The 14,692-nt window shown below is 41.3% G+C and overlaps 1 protein-coding gene across 1 annotated transcript in view; it reads right to left on the reverse strand.

The window, feature by feature from the left end:
* Positions 1 to 14,692, reverse strand: part of LOC108572371 (protein kinase C-binding protein NELL1-like) — a 75,657-nt gene that overhangs the window by 13,744 nt on the left and 47,221 nt on the right. The window contains exons 2-3 of the mRNA XM_017934603.1: positions 6,230 to 6,448; positions 1,130 to 1,280 (exon numbers count right to left, since the gene is read on the reverse strand). Coding sequence (XP_017790092.1) covers positions 1,130 to 1,280; positions 6,230 to 6,448 — 370 coding nt within the window. The remainder of the gene's footprint in view (positions 1 to 1,129; positions 1,281 to 6,229; positions 6,449 to 14,692) is intronic.

Here is a 14,692-nt window from a genome sequence, read left to right on the forward strand (position 1 = left end):
AAAAAAAAAAGAAAAACTAAAATAAAAAACCCGGAATATCAATATCTAAAGTACCTTGACCCAGAGAAACTTCCAAATGGGTCAGAAATCAATTAGAAAGCAGGAGTTAAATTGTATTTTATGCAAATCCACCGATCAAAGGTGCATCGAATTAACATTTAATTCCGCCTAAACTCATGACGGTGGTTTCTGCTCCGCGGAGCGTGTTAATTACTGTCTAAATACGCGGACACGTAGGTGGATGCATCCAATTTGTGTCAGCCAGGTCAAAACGACTAGACTGTGCTACTCACGTGCCAACAGAGGGTGCGACTACTTTGGGGTTAAGTGCTCTTCTTCGTCCCGGCTCAACAATTGACACAGTAACTTCCTTAAGACCTGGCTTTTCCTACCTTTTTCAGCTCCTCGATTCTATTTAGCCGGCCGCTAATTCGTTCGTCGATCGTAATTGTAGTTCGATGGTACGTAAAAAGAACGGATACCCCGCCATTTCTAACCTATACACCTTTTCTTTTAATGTGTCTCTTTATTTTATTTTCATACGGGAGGATTTTAGAGGAAAGGACAAATGTCATTTTCACGTGGACTTTTAATTTATTTTTAAAAGGAGAAAGCATGAAAAGTTTTTAGGTTACTTTTATTAAAATTTACACTTAGGCTGTTTTTATTAAAACTGTGTAATAAAAGTGGATTTGTAATTCATGCAAAAGGCGGAAGCATTGCAATTTTTAGAATATATCGTTAAATGGTGTCATTTTTAAATTATTTAGGATAAAGGATGAATTATTTCATTATGATCTTATATTATTATATACTTAGTTCGAAATGCAAAGAAAAAGAATAAATCTGATTAATATAAAAAATGACTATATTTTTTCTAAATTATTTTAATTTTAAGTCTCTTCTATCTACACTATTATTTATCCAACATTAAATAAATTAGTCATCAGTTTTTTAATTTAAAAATACGAATAATAAACGAAAAAAGAGGATGAAACGAAAGGGAACGAATGCGAAGAATTTGGCGCCATGTTGTGTTTACGCATTCCTCGAGGTCCGCCATGTTCGAAATAATATTAAATCTCGCATGGAACGAGAGGAATGAAATTATATACGTGTGATCCCCTACCTATTGTTCCCATGTGAAAAGGCGACGATCGTCCCGGAATTGGCCTCCTCTTGTCGCAGAGCGGCGGCTATAGTGAATTCCGGAACCCGCCGGAGTAGCGTGGCCGCTCGTTCGAAGTTCGCCTCGTTCAGTCGGAGCTCCCTCTCCTCGCCTGAAGTAGTAAAACTCAATCATTCCTCCGTCTTGCACTCGTACCTCTCAATATCGCTACTGATAATAACAATAAAGAATTTTATTTCATTCCATCTAATGAGGAATATAAATAAACATGTTATAATTTATCATAATTTGCATATAAAGATGAAATAATGAAGAAAATTTTTAATTCTAGTAGTTGAGAGATTCTAGTTCCAGTAATTTGTAGTTCCAATAAAATTTATTCCATTCAATTAAACAAAAAAATATTAATACATGAGTTGAAAACACCAAAGAATATTATAATTCAGACATAAAAATAAAATATTGTTTTATACTACTGAAGATTCAATTCTGGCAATGAATAATGGAAAATTTCAATTTCCATGTTCAAGTTCCTATCTATTAATAATTTAATTCATGGTTCAGTGCTGCCCCCCTGAGCAGAGCTATCCGAGTTACCAGATATAATCGACAGAATGGCCTACAAAGTTCGGTAGAAGCAATCTATCACGGTGGAACTCGATGAATTGGTAGAAGTTTCAGAACACTGTTCAGCTCAACGACAAAAGAGTTCGCAGATTTCGGAATGTAGGTCGACCGAAAATTTTTGGTGGGTCGCATCGATTCGTACGATTCACGGTTCCTGCTCGCACGGTTACGTAATCGCCTAGTGGACATGGAAATTCGATTGGTCGTAGTTACCGGCTCCGTGGACAATTCGAACAGCTTTTTCGCATCGATGAATTCAGTTTTTACGTATTCTTTATGTAAAATACAAAAGTAATAGTATTTTACATAGAGAATTTTCTGGGAACAAGAATTTTAACAAAAGCGAATTGTTTTAAACAGTAGAGAAAATAATTTAATTCTTTACTGTATCATATTTTTAAACGAAAAAGGGGCAACAGAGCATTAAAAGCATTATTGGAAAACTCAGCAATGAAATCCAAATTTTATCGTTACATTCGACAAAATTAACCTAAAAAATATCCACCGTACGCTTCCCCATGAAATAGAACAATGTCCCACTAGACAAGGACAACAATCGCCGAAACAGAATCCTCACTGCCGCCATCTATGCACACACACGCGTAACGCGACACTCATTAGCTCGCATAAGGTAAGCGCGATAATGTTTCGCTGGAAGCGCCATAACGTGCGGTTGCTCCCTATGCAAAATTGATCCTTTATCCTTCGATTAAGCACACCAGCGGTATTAATTGTTCGCGTGGGCCGTGCCAGCGAGCTGTGTAATCCGGTCACTGGGGCCCTACCCGTAATTGCGGACCGCCCTAAGCTATAATCGCGCGTGCGCCAGGCTTCTTGTGCGTGCAGCCTCGAGTTTCAGACGAGCCGCGAAGCTTAATAAAATGTAACCGGACACTATGTGCTGTGACGAGGAGTCAAGGAACATCGAACGTTCCGCTCTGCTCAATTATCCACGTCTACGCTTGGTTAGTTGGTCAATGCACGAAACAGACCCTTACCTGGCGTACTTAATCGTTCTGCACCAACTGGCACACGTATCGATGACTCCATGTTGCTCGTGAGGGAACGGAGGAGGGGTGTGTTGGACTTATGAGGTTACGTACACTTTGGAGGGCCTGAGAGAATGCTTATCTTTGTAAATATTTGATGTATACAGAAGAGTGAGGTTAGATGTGAGACTTTAGAATTTTATAAAACAAGTTGATAAAAGTTTTAGGTTAGGTTAGATTAGCTGGAGAGGTTCATTGAAAAGATTATGTTGCACAAGTTTTCTAACAACAAATATTGTTCACTGTTAACTACTTTAATTTACTCGATAGTTTCAAGCAACACTAGATTTATTTCCATGATTATACTTTAAATATTCAAAGTTCAAAAATCAGGGTTATCTGAGAAAATACAATGGCATTATTATACCTTTGTACTCTATCATTTCAATCTACTTTTTGAAGTTAGTTTCGCAAAGTAAGATGGCTACTCTGACAGCTCCCCCATAGACGATACAAAACCTAGTAAGGCAACTCCAATCTAAAAATTGTACCTTAACCCAACCACAATAGTAATCTTTTCCAATCCCTTCCCAATAAAGCAATATTTACAAATAACTATTTAATAAATAATTCACAAAATTAATCCACCATTAATCACCAGCTTCCTGTATTCGAAATCAATAGAGTGTTATGAAAAGAGGGGCTTACACAGCCCAGAAGCAAGCATTAATTTGGCATCTGTGAAGATAGTCGACGAGAAAGTTATTCGCTTCGGAAATAAATAGCGTATAGATTGGATCGTGTGTCCCCACAGTGGGGTGGCCATGGGGTCGGCCAATTTCAGGACAAGAGAGGCGTGTTTCTCCGTTCCAATACTTAAAGGGGGGGGATCGCGAAATCTTGTTTTCCATGTTCACAGAAAACTCTGACACGTGTCGGCGTATATCGTCCGCGTGCTTTGTTCGACGATCACAATGGTCTACCAATTCGAACTGAATAAATCGAATTTCAGGGACGTTTCCTCTCTTTCCCCGATCAACTGTCCGGTAAAAGGGATATTTATAGAGGGTGAACGCGTGACGAGAAAAATAAGAGCAATTGGATATGCAGTGAACGCGTATTGTAGAGGTCAATGAAATAATAATAGAGTGTTCGTACAGACACGAATTCTTTTCTATATTAAAGTATTCCATAATCTTAAAAACAATTTCTCTCAACTTTACTCACACTCGAACCTCTCAGTCTCGTACTACACAAAAACCTAACCTCAAAAAAGTACGACACAAAGTGCCCGTAACACTCCGTCACTTCGCAACATAAATTTCTCCGCGCGAAGTGTACAAAACAATAACTTGTGTTCATTGTTTAGAATCATCCAACCTCGGACTCCATGCATCACCCCACAAAAGACTTCAAAAACAGCCATCGCCATTTGCCGGTGGGGGGGAGCTTGCACTCACGCAGGAGCGTTTCAACTCGAAACAACACGAGCCATTTCAACTCGTGAAAAAGGAAGAAAAAAAAAAGGGAACCTCACACGAAGACAAAGAAGAGGTCGAAAAAAGAAAGGGGATTGCATCGGAGTGGCGCAGAGGGGTTAGGTTCGGGTTTTGCGTTGGAAACCGCAGAGAATGTTCGGTTACTTCCGCGAAACCGTCGACAGAGGGTGCAGGTAATTGAAATTTCTTTCGGGGAAACCCCTGCTGACGCCCTTGGGCCAACCACCCCCGTTTCTGCTCGCTTTTCGCGGACGTTGCACCGTCGCCCACGCTTTCAGCCATCCAACCAGCTCTGTGCACGTTTCTGCGGCGTCGACCAGCCGCGGGAACGGGAGGGTGAAACGTTTACGCTTTATACAGGGTGCCGTTGAATATACGACTCCACGTGGAACGTCGCAAATCTTTTTTCAGGCTGGAAATTAATGTCCCGGTATATGTTCATTGATTTACACTTCAAATTATTGAGAGAGCAAATATACATCTTTTGAAAAATATAAACTATGATTTTATTTTTTCAAACATCCTGCATATACAAACTGCGTATTACTTTAAATTATTAGTACAATCAATACACACATTATACCTACTTTTGCTACTACAGCATTCGTGGAAAATATTAATCCATTTCGTTTAGATCACCCTGTACAGACAAGTTACAAATTCAAACAATGATATTACACGGAATAATTATCCAAGAATAAAATATTTAAAGAAATACAACAGTATCGATTTAAATTAATGAAACATTTATCCTCGATCATTCTTTAAAGTTATTATTAATGTTTCAAGGCCACCCTATATTTTCTACGGGTGTGCTATTAAACAAAATTTTAGAAAAAGAATGCTGCAACGTCATTCCAAGAGATTATCGTGCAACCTTGAAAGGAAGAGAATCAAGAGGGGAAAAAAATCCATACCGGGTTCCAGGGGATAATTAAAACGCAAAATGCCGCAAAAATGCTGGGTCAATTCACTCGAAACACGAAGGGACAATCGATACCTCGCGAGCTACGGGGGAATTCCCTACGGAGGTCTGCCAATGGAGACGATGCGGCTATGAAACTGACCTTTCACAATATCGATTAATCGGTCGTTATGTAACCATCACGGTTCAACCGGTAAGCACCAATTGTTTTTCCAGTTGATCACTTCCCCTATACACATTTGTTCCGCTCTGAGCAATTAAAACGCTTTTTCGAGAGCTATTGAGAACAGCTTTGTTTGTCAAAGAGACCTATTGCTCGTTGAAATTTAAAGCTCAGACTAATTTCAAGCATTTTTAACAAATAAATTCAATTTTATTAAACATTTCAGCTGTTGAGAATTTTTTAATTCAACTTTCATCCAGCACATAACCTTAAAAATTATACACCTCATGTCCTCTGTTCTAATTCTATTGTGTCCAAATTTTTTCATTTCGTATTTTAATGGATTGCAATTGGTAAGTGCACGTAATTACAGATTTCCAGTAGCATACATCGAGAAAAAACACAAATAGTACGCTATTCGCGACAATGATCGCGAAACGCCAGAGAAAGATAGCTCGCGGCCAAAAACGACCCTCCGATATGCAAATAAGGCTATATTCGGGTTAAGAGAACCCCTTGTAGGAACGGGTTTCGGTTCTGCGCTCCTCGTAAAATTTACTGCGTCCCTTGTGATCTGCACGCAATACCGGGTACTAATGTAAATCGCACAAAATGATTTACTTGCGTTTCACCCCCTTTTCATGCCGCCATTACGAACAATAATCGAGATAAATCGTGAAATTTTTGATAATAAACATTTTGTGTAATTATTGTTAAAATTTTCTACTATTCTGATCGTGAGGAGGCCAGTTTATGAATTGTAGGTTACAATTTCAAGGTGTTAAAAATAATTTTAAACGGAGGTTATTTCTGGTTTTATAAATGAGACTACAACTTTTACTTCTATAATAATTGGCTCTCCAATGGTAAAATAACACGTACAATAGCAGCACTTACCCTGAAGATAATAAGCTGGCTTTAACCTAACCAGTCCTGGCACCTGTGTAACACCCTGCCGCGTAGTGTTGTGCAGCTGTAACGCTGCCAAAAGGTCTATGCCTCCTCCAGGATCGCTCCCTGTCCTGGGTCTTGTCCCCAGGACACCGGTGCTCTCCTCCGTGGCGTCAACAGTAGCCACCGCCGTCTCTTCCTCTTTCTTGTTTGTCGTGCAAGACACTGCAAAACAAACAGACACGTCGCTCGTTAAACGTTTACCCAACATGCTACAAAGGGCAGTCAAAACATTTCAGATGATTTATGAACGAGTTCTTCGCCGTGTATAAACGAAGAATCGAACGTACATAACTATATATAGAATCACTGACGAATCGTTTCTGGCATGGCAAAACTATATGACGGATGTCGTGTGTCCAGAATCGTTTGTTTAAAGGTTTGTAGAGTGTGGTAATAATACGGAAACAAGAAATTCGTAGAAAGGTTTGTGGTAATTTGGTACTAAGAAAGGAAATAACCTTAAAAATGTTAAAGCCACGTTTCCGAATATCAGAAGAAAGAGAAGATTCCTCTTTTTAAATCTCATTTCCAGCACTGAAAAAATGAAACATCCACAATACCAACACTTTCAATCTGTATCAACCAATTCGTCAGCAGTACGAAAGGTAGAAGCCAGAACGAGAAAAAATGGCCCGTCACCCACCTGCCAGAGCTTTCAATTCCCAAACGAGCTGCCCTCTACCGGTCAGTCGCCGAGCTACGAAGACACTTTTATTAGCGCGGTCAAACCGCTGTCATGTCCGTCAGTGGATGGTAACCGCAACCGACGAACAGTGTAAAATGATATTGGCAGATCCGTGGAGACGTGAAACAGGAAAAAAAAGAATGAACAACGTGAACGAAGGGAAGCTTTTTCCATTGGTACAGTTCAATCATCGTTACGCGAAATGGATTTTTCGTATAAAACTCGAGCAAAGCGGTTCACTGTTTACGAGTAGTGGCAGAGAGACGGAGAGGAGGGGAGACGAGTTTCGCGAGAGAGGGATCGAGGATTGAGTTGAGGGAAACGAGGAAAAGCGTGGAAACACCGATAACGAGCCTCGACCGTGAAGAGTCGATCGATACCAGCACGCTTCTTCGAGAGGGCTACCACGCCGCCTCTTTTCCTTATCCTTTACCTTATCTCTCTGCTTCTTCCGCCTCGATCCTCCTTTCCCCTCTTTCTCTTTCTCTTTCTTCTCGCCTCGACGATGGATGCTCCTCGAACGACTCTTAGCATTTTTCAGGGGGCAGAGAGAGTGGAAATACGCCATTGAACTTTATTGCTTGTTCGAGTGGAGGCTTCGAGGACTGAAGACGACGAAAGAGTGAGAGACAGTTCCGTGGACTTTTGTAAGCAGCAGGAAATGGACCGTTCGAGAGAGAGGTAGGTATTGAAATATCTTGTGTACGGTTAGGTTAGGTTAGGTTATGGGGGAAGTTTGTTGGAACGCTGTTCGGTAGATGGTGTTGCAAATATTTAATACCTTTGATGTAGAATAATTTGAAGCAGTAAGGTTAGTATTGTATGACTTGTACAATAATGGAATACGTAACAAAGTGAAGAAATGTTCGTAAAAGAATATTCCAGAAAATGCTAAGAAACGAGAATAGAGAAGGAAGAATGTTTTGAAGAAAGTCCAGAAATAGTGACTCAATCAACGTCTTCGATTTGTCTCTCGTATAGATTCCAAATGCACGTTCAGCAGATCGGCGCCGTACGGGTTATAGCGCGGGCGCTTATGGTGTTAACCTGTCGTCGCGACGAACAATACGACTGTCTCGATGGAATCGTATAAAGTTCCTTGCTCTGATTTTCATTTTCCACTTCCTCTGCTATTTTCCTTATACTTAATGGATTTCTATGATTCTTTTTGACAATTCCTTTAGTCTCCAATTGTTAATAAAATATTCTTCACCTTTCTATACTGTGATTAACAAAAAACTGACTGTAAAGCTTCCCTCGAATAATATTTTCCCATCATAAGGCCAAATTAGAGGAAATCCATAAGGAAAACTAAAAATGAGCCCTCCCTTCACGTTCCAACCTTAAAAAGATTCAAGAGCTTTCGACTAACCTCTCCAGTAACGACAAAACGATCGAGAAGAGTCGAGAAAGCTACTTAAAAATTCCAACTGAAATTCTAAAGACTCGTTCGCTAATTGACTGGGATTCAGGAGTGACGAATCAACGGGACCATTGAAGAGCCGCGAGGAACGGGACCAACAAAACGTAAACAACACCGGTGAACGCTTCTAAAACGGTCCGTGAATCGGTTTGCACAGCGGTGGCTCTTTTTAATTGCGTAACGAGCGGAAAGGCATAAAGAAAGAGAAACTCGCCCCCTCTTCGCCTTTTTCCTCTGTGGAACAATCGAGGGATTTTGCGCGCGGAACACTCTCGCGACATTAATCGGGGCAAATCAACCGGTAAATTAATGGCGCTGCCAGTACACGCACGTTTTCGCGGCTAAAAGCGGCCCCCGTTCCGCCAAACGCATGCCTGCTACATCTTTTCATGCATTGGCGTAGCCTTGTTGCTGAGTTCCGCTTTGTGGAGGCTCGAAGAACCCTTTGACTGTTAATTCGCTGAAGCTAATTCCATTGAAATCCTTCTAGTGACAGTTGAACGCCCTTATTCATTTTTTTCTTTTTTTTAATCAATTGCTACAAAATTCTTGACAATTGAAAATCATTTTAACTACTTGGGGTATATCAGTTTCACCCATTTTAACATATTTATTTACTTTATGTACATAAAATAACAATAGCCATAAAATTAATGTTTTCAAACCATATCAACATCCAAAAGATTACCGTCAATAAAATTCAACATTCATAACCTCACTTCCGCTCAATCACTGCCAAATTCCCCAACAAACGACTGCAACGAGGAACAAAACGAAACATCTCCTAGGCAACCCTATTTACAATTCTCTCCGCCGCCATCTAACAATTCTGCTGCACAAAACTTCGAAAGCTGCTCATTTCCCCTTCCTAGCGCATAAAGACGTCGCAAACAGCGCGGGGAGAACGAGAAAAGTGGTGCAAGTCCCATCGATTCGTAGTGCCCGTCGCAAAGGGTTAACGAACCGAGCGAATTTCACGGAGGCGGCGCCTATGCTCATCTAAGAGTGACGTCGCTTTCTTGCCGTCCGAAAACGCGCGCCACTGTATGTGTACGTGCACAGGCGGCCGCGCGGCTGCGTCTGTGTTGTGTACGTGTGGGTTGTAGCCCGACGCCGAACGAAACAGGATGGAATGGAACGACGGTGGCAGACTGCCGGGCGTCGCGACGCCCGCTATCGAACCGTACGCGGCATTATCGCTCGCTTCGAGCAACAGAGACAAGACTAACGAGAAAAGGGTGGAGCACGAGGATGTGCAACCTCGTAAAACGACTCTCACACACACACACTTACATATATATGCACGACACGCGCTTTCACATATTCACACATACACACACACACGCGCGAGTATAAACATTGGCGATCATGGCGAGTGTATCGATACCCGTGATGATGATTAACGAGCCTGGCCACACGGATTCCTTTAATATTTACGAGTGGCGCGCTGCACCTTGCACGCTCACGCTACTTCCGCATCAAGTTGGACTTCGACTGCGAATGATTGGTGATTCTGGTGTCAAGTTCAGTGTGCACTGATGAGCCAGAATGGGCAACCGTGGCTCTTGTGTCACAACGTTCGATCACTATTCCCACGTGAAATAAGACTTTTCTGGTTACGGCTGGTTTTGACGTTCGACGAAAGATCGCTTTAACGGTTTTCGGTCCTGTGTCGTCGTAGTTTCGCGTAGATGTCGCTGCAGGTGTTAACGGAGCGTTAGTATTGGCTGTTAACGTAGATGTCAGCTTGACGATTGGTAGACTGGTTTCAGATTTTTGTTTAGAAGGTGCTGTCGATCGGCGCGGTGGTTAAGTTAGGTTGAATGGGCGCTGATGAAGTGGTACGAGGGCTGTATATGATTTGCGTGGAGTGGTGCTTATGTTTTGTAGGATTTTTGTAACCATCGAACAGCCATTTAGAGTATTTCTTGTTACTTTCAAATGGATAGCGGTGTGTCGTGGAAACGATGAATTTTTATGGTACAGTTAACAACTCGACACCTTTATGGGGAGAAATTTTTGGCGTGAAGATATTCAAAAATTAATTGTACCCAATTTAAATAAATGTATTAATAATAATTAAACTGTCGAAATGTTCAGATGAATGTCCAATAGATAACCTCAAAATTAATATGGAATCCGGAATATCGCGAAATTCAGAATTAGTTATTTAATTTCGTTGTACAGTGAGGAGTATAAATCAGGATATTGCAGTCACATGTCCTATTGTAGAATTATTCCAGTAACATCGTCATTAACGTTATTACTCGAAATATTAACGGAATTCGTAACAATATTGCAACATGTGATCCGAATGAACCGCGTGAAAGCCATTTAATGAAAACGTTCCGCACGCGAGGATAATGACCTTTCCACGTTCTTGCGCGCGTAATGCCTGCATTTATCATTCATAACGCGCCCTTTGCGATACAATCCGCGCGCACACCTAACCGTTATTAACGTTATCGAATTTTGCAAGCGGTACATGCCGCAAATTAGTTTGTTTCAAAAACTGAACTTCAGGTCCAACAACTGCGCGAGCAGTGCAATCTGCGTTCAGATTTATACTTCCGTGTGGGTGAGACTTTATCGATGCAATCAAAGCTCCGTTTTCAATTATGAACACGGTATAAATAAGAATAATAATTGGCCATTATCGGCGCGTAATTCGAATAGCAATAATGCTAATCATTTATTTTTTCAATTCAAAGTAATTTCAATGTAAATTGAATCAAAATTTCAAGGTGGCATTCGTGACTAGAAAAATTCCCTAGAAAGTGTACTTTTTCATTCGAAACTAGCAATGATAGGCAAATCAAAGCGTGTTATTCCCAGACAATAAAATCCCCTAGAAACTTCACTTCTCCAAATGACATTACACAATTCCCAAGTTCCTCAATTCGAACTTAAGACCAACAAAGACATTAAACTACGCCATTCACATCCTCCGAAAAAAGTCTCTTACCAAAAACATAACCTCCTTCGCAGGAAACAAAACCTCACGCGAATCCCCTATTATCGACACGTTGCAGAAAAAGGCTGATCCACATAGAGGGTAATCGCAAGCTCGAGCCATCAATCTCGTAGAATGGTGGAGGAGGAGGAGGAGGAGGAGGAGGTGGAATTCTATTTCAAGCGGCTGCGTGCAACGCGCGCCGCATTTTTCATTCACAGCAGCGGCCGAAGGAAACGAAACGGCGTCGACGAATGCCAGGGACTGGCGTCGTTCGAATCGATATCACGCGACGGTCAAGCGTGTTCCACGACCTGTTTCATCGATCCACCGACGCTGGTCGAATGCGTTCCCACCTCCAAGGGGGTCGCAGCCCCCGGAAGCGCTGATGAATTTCGTTAGATACGCGCGTCACGCGTCCAGACACTCCCGGGCGTCGTTGAAAGCCTTGCGACGGCTTCCTAGAACCAGGGGAACCGTTCCCTCCATCACGCGACCGACAGACGTTGATGATTATCGTCATTAGAGTACCGAGAGAGAAACGAAGAACCTTGAATTTTAGCGTCACGGGAATATTGGACTTTTGTTGGTGCGAGGGACGATTAGTCTGGTGCTTTTTTTTTAGGAGGTTAGGTTCGTTGGAGGAGCGGAGAGGGAAGTTGTATTTTTCAGGTGTTGATTTTCTTTTCTTGCAATGTTTGGGATCTTTTTATTTGTGAAGGAAAGGTGATGTTGAATTTTTCTTCTTTTTCAGTACTGCGAAAAGTTTATTTGAATAATGAAGGTGATGTTGATTTTGAAATTAATTTACATTTTAAATTCTACTGGATCTGATTATAGAACAAACAACTGTTTTCAATTTTTTGGAACTTTCAAATGTTTCAAACTAATTTTGATATTCCATTACTCGACATGCGGGGTGTTTTATTTGAAATAATTGAAACTGACGAAGGGAGTGCTCGAGTTGAAGGAATGAAAGGGTTCAAAGGACATTCGAAATCATCCAGATGACATCCTATTGGTTGATATCAGTTGCCTTGACGTCGCGTTAAGGTTTAATCAAGGAAAAAGGGGAGCACTGCTCTATAAAGCAGAGATACATAATCCATTGAATTTTATAGAGATTCTCAGACTTTTGTCTCTCGTCTAATGGAGGTCGTAAACGTCTGATCGTTTCGCGAACGGTTCACTGCAGCAGTTTCTATACGTCTGCGTACTTTTCGTTTTACTCTTTCATGCAGTCGATAATATAATAATTGGAAGAATCGTTATGCATTATTCGAAGGTTCCTTGAAGCACGAAACTTCTCGGAAGAAATGCAATTGTACGAGGAACATCGATCCGTTTATTCAACACGCGACTTTCCCGAAACCAATTACCGCTGTCAGACGCGATAATTGCTCGACGAAATTTCGTCGAGACGTCCATGAATGAAATTTCCTTGATAACGAAACGTGGATACGATAATACACCATTAGCTGATTGTCCGATACAAGTTTAATACACGGTGACAATTCATTCGATAGTTTTCAATTATTCACAATCGTGAAGTACTATAATCCTCAATTCAACTACGAAGGTGACTTGCGCAATGTATGTTACAAGTACATAATGACAGTATCCAATATTAAGTGAATTATTTTCAATTATTCACGATCCAGACATGTCAAATTTTTGCAATCATCTTCACTATAATCACTTCAAGTTTTCAACAGGCGACAATTACTTCAAGCATCCCAATTATTTACTCCTATTGCCAAAAATAATTCAGCTCTTTTCAATTATTCACTTGTCAGTACAAAAGATTACAAGCAATTCAGTATTCATATTTGATAAAGAACCATTGATAACAGTTTCAACTCTCTTCAGTTTAACTCACAGTTACCAATCCCCCGAAAGACTTTCAATTCACTCTGTTCTTCAAGACAATTAAAAAAATTCACGTAATAAATACATCAAGTAATACACTCACGTTTGATCATCCTACTTTTCGCCTGCACGTCCCCGTACGTAAAATCGGTCTTTATCAGGAGGAACCAACCTAGAAGGATCCAGAGCAGGAACACGAAAGACATCGACATAACAATAACCAAGAGCGATCGTTTCCGTGGTAAACGCGACACTGCACGAAGAGGGAACACGAAGAGAGCGTCGGTCGCGGTTTCGACTATAGTACGCGGCAGCTTTGTCGATTCCTGCGATTTCTCGTCATGCTGCGATCGGATTTCGTGACGCGTGGCGTGACACTGCGCGCCGAATTTCGCGGGATCATTGAAATTTCACAGGGCGGAGGAAGGATCGCGCGAGGACGCGTCACAGGGGGCGTCAGATAACTTCTTTGCGCCGATTGAATTTCCGCCGTGCCGACAAATAACCAGCCTCCCCGTGAGAACGCCGTGGGGTTCGATCATCGAATGACTAACCAGGGTCAAGGTTGGCGTGGTTACTCCTCCCCGTGGTCAGTAGGCTTGGAATATCACCTCTGTCGCGACCACGACCCCTAGACTTTCCTTGCCACCCCCCTCCCCCCCACCACTGCTTCGCTCTAAGCACCAAAGTTTTTAATTGAACGTTCCAAGTGTGCATAGAAGTTCCATTTGTTTGTGAAATTAATGTACACAGGGTGTCTTAATTCTAACGAACACGTAAATTATTTCTGCTGTTACTGAAAAACTAACTATGAAGAATTCATATAGTTTGAGGATATGCATCTGGTGGTAAGGAAGAGTTCCCTAAGGTCATTCACTTTTAGACTAACCTCGATCGACAATTTCGTACGCACCAATTCAATATTTTCCGTATTTATGATAATTATCAAAAAAAAAAACAAAAAAATTGCTTTTTGCTTCAGTTTGAGGTTAGTTGGCGCTTGAGATTTGTGTGTTTGTATTTTGTTGATTGCGTGGAAAAATTTCGAAGATTTTTGAAATTCGTATAATTACCATGGAAATAGAACGAGGAGAGGTAGAATGGATGACAATGATCGACGAGACAGAGAGAGAGCTACTTAGAACGTGTTTAGTCTTTAGTCTTCGATTACGCAACGAGGTGTCTCGTTTGAACGTCTCCGCCGCGCGCGAAATGTTCGTTAGGCGGTGAAACGGCGGCGGCAAGGCCGCGACCAACGGGAACAGCCGCGTTTAATCGCCTTTGCAGCCTGAAAAAGGCCGCCTTAGGGCTAATACTTTCCTCAATCAGCGCGCTTTTGTGCGCGATGCGTCGCGATCATGATTTCCTCTCGTTGTCAATTTCACGCGAAACCTCCGAAATTAATAACGCTAGTTATAAGAGAAAAAATAGATTTAAGACACTTAAACATCTATTTTCCACGAGAAAGTATTGCAG

This window comes from Habropoda laboriosa, unplaced genomic scaffold (assembly GCF_001263275.1).
Source record: "Habropoda laboriosa isolate 0110345459 unplaced genomic scaffold, ASM126327v1 scaffold65, whole genome shotgun sequence".
NCBI lineage: Eukaryota > Metazoa > Arthropoda > Insecta > Hymenoptera > Apidae > Habropoda > Habropoda laboriosa.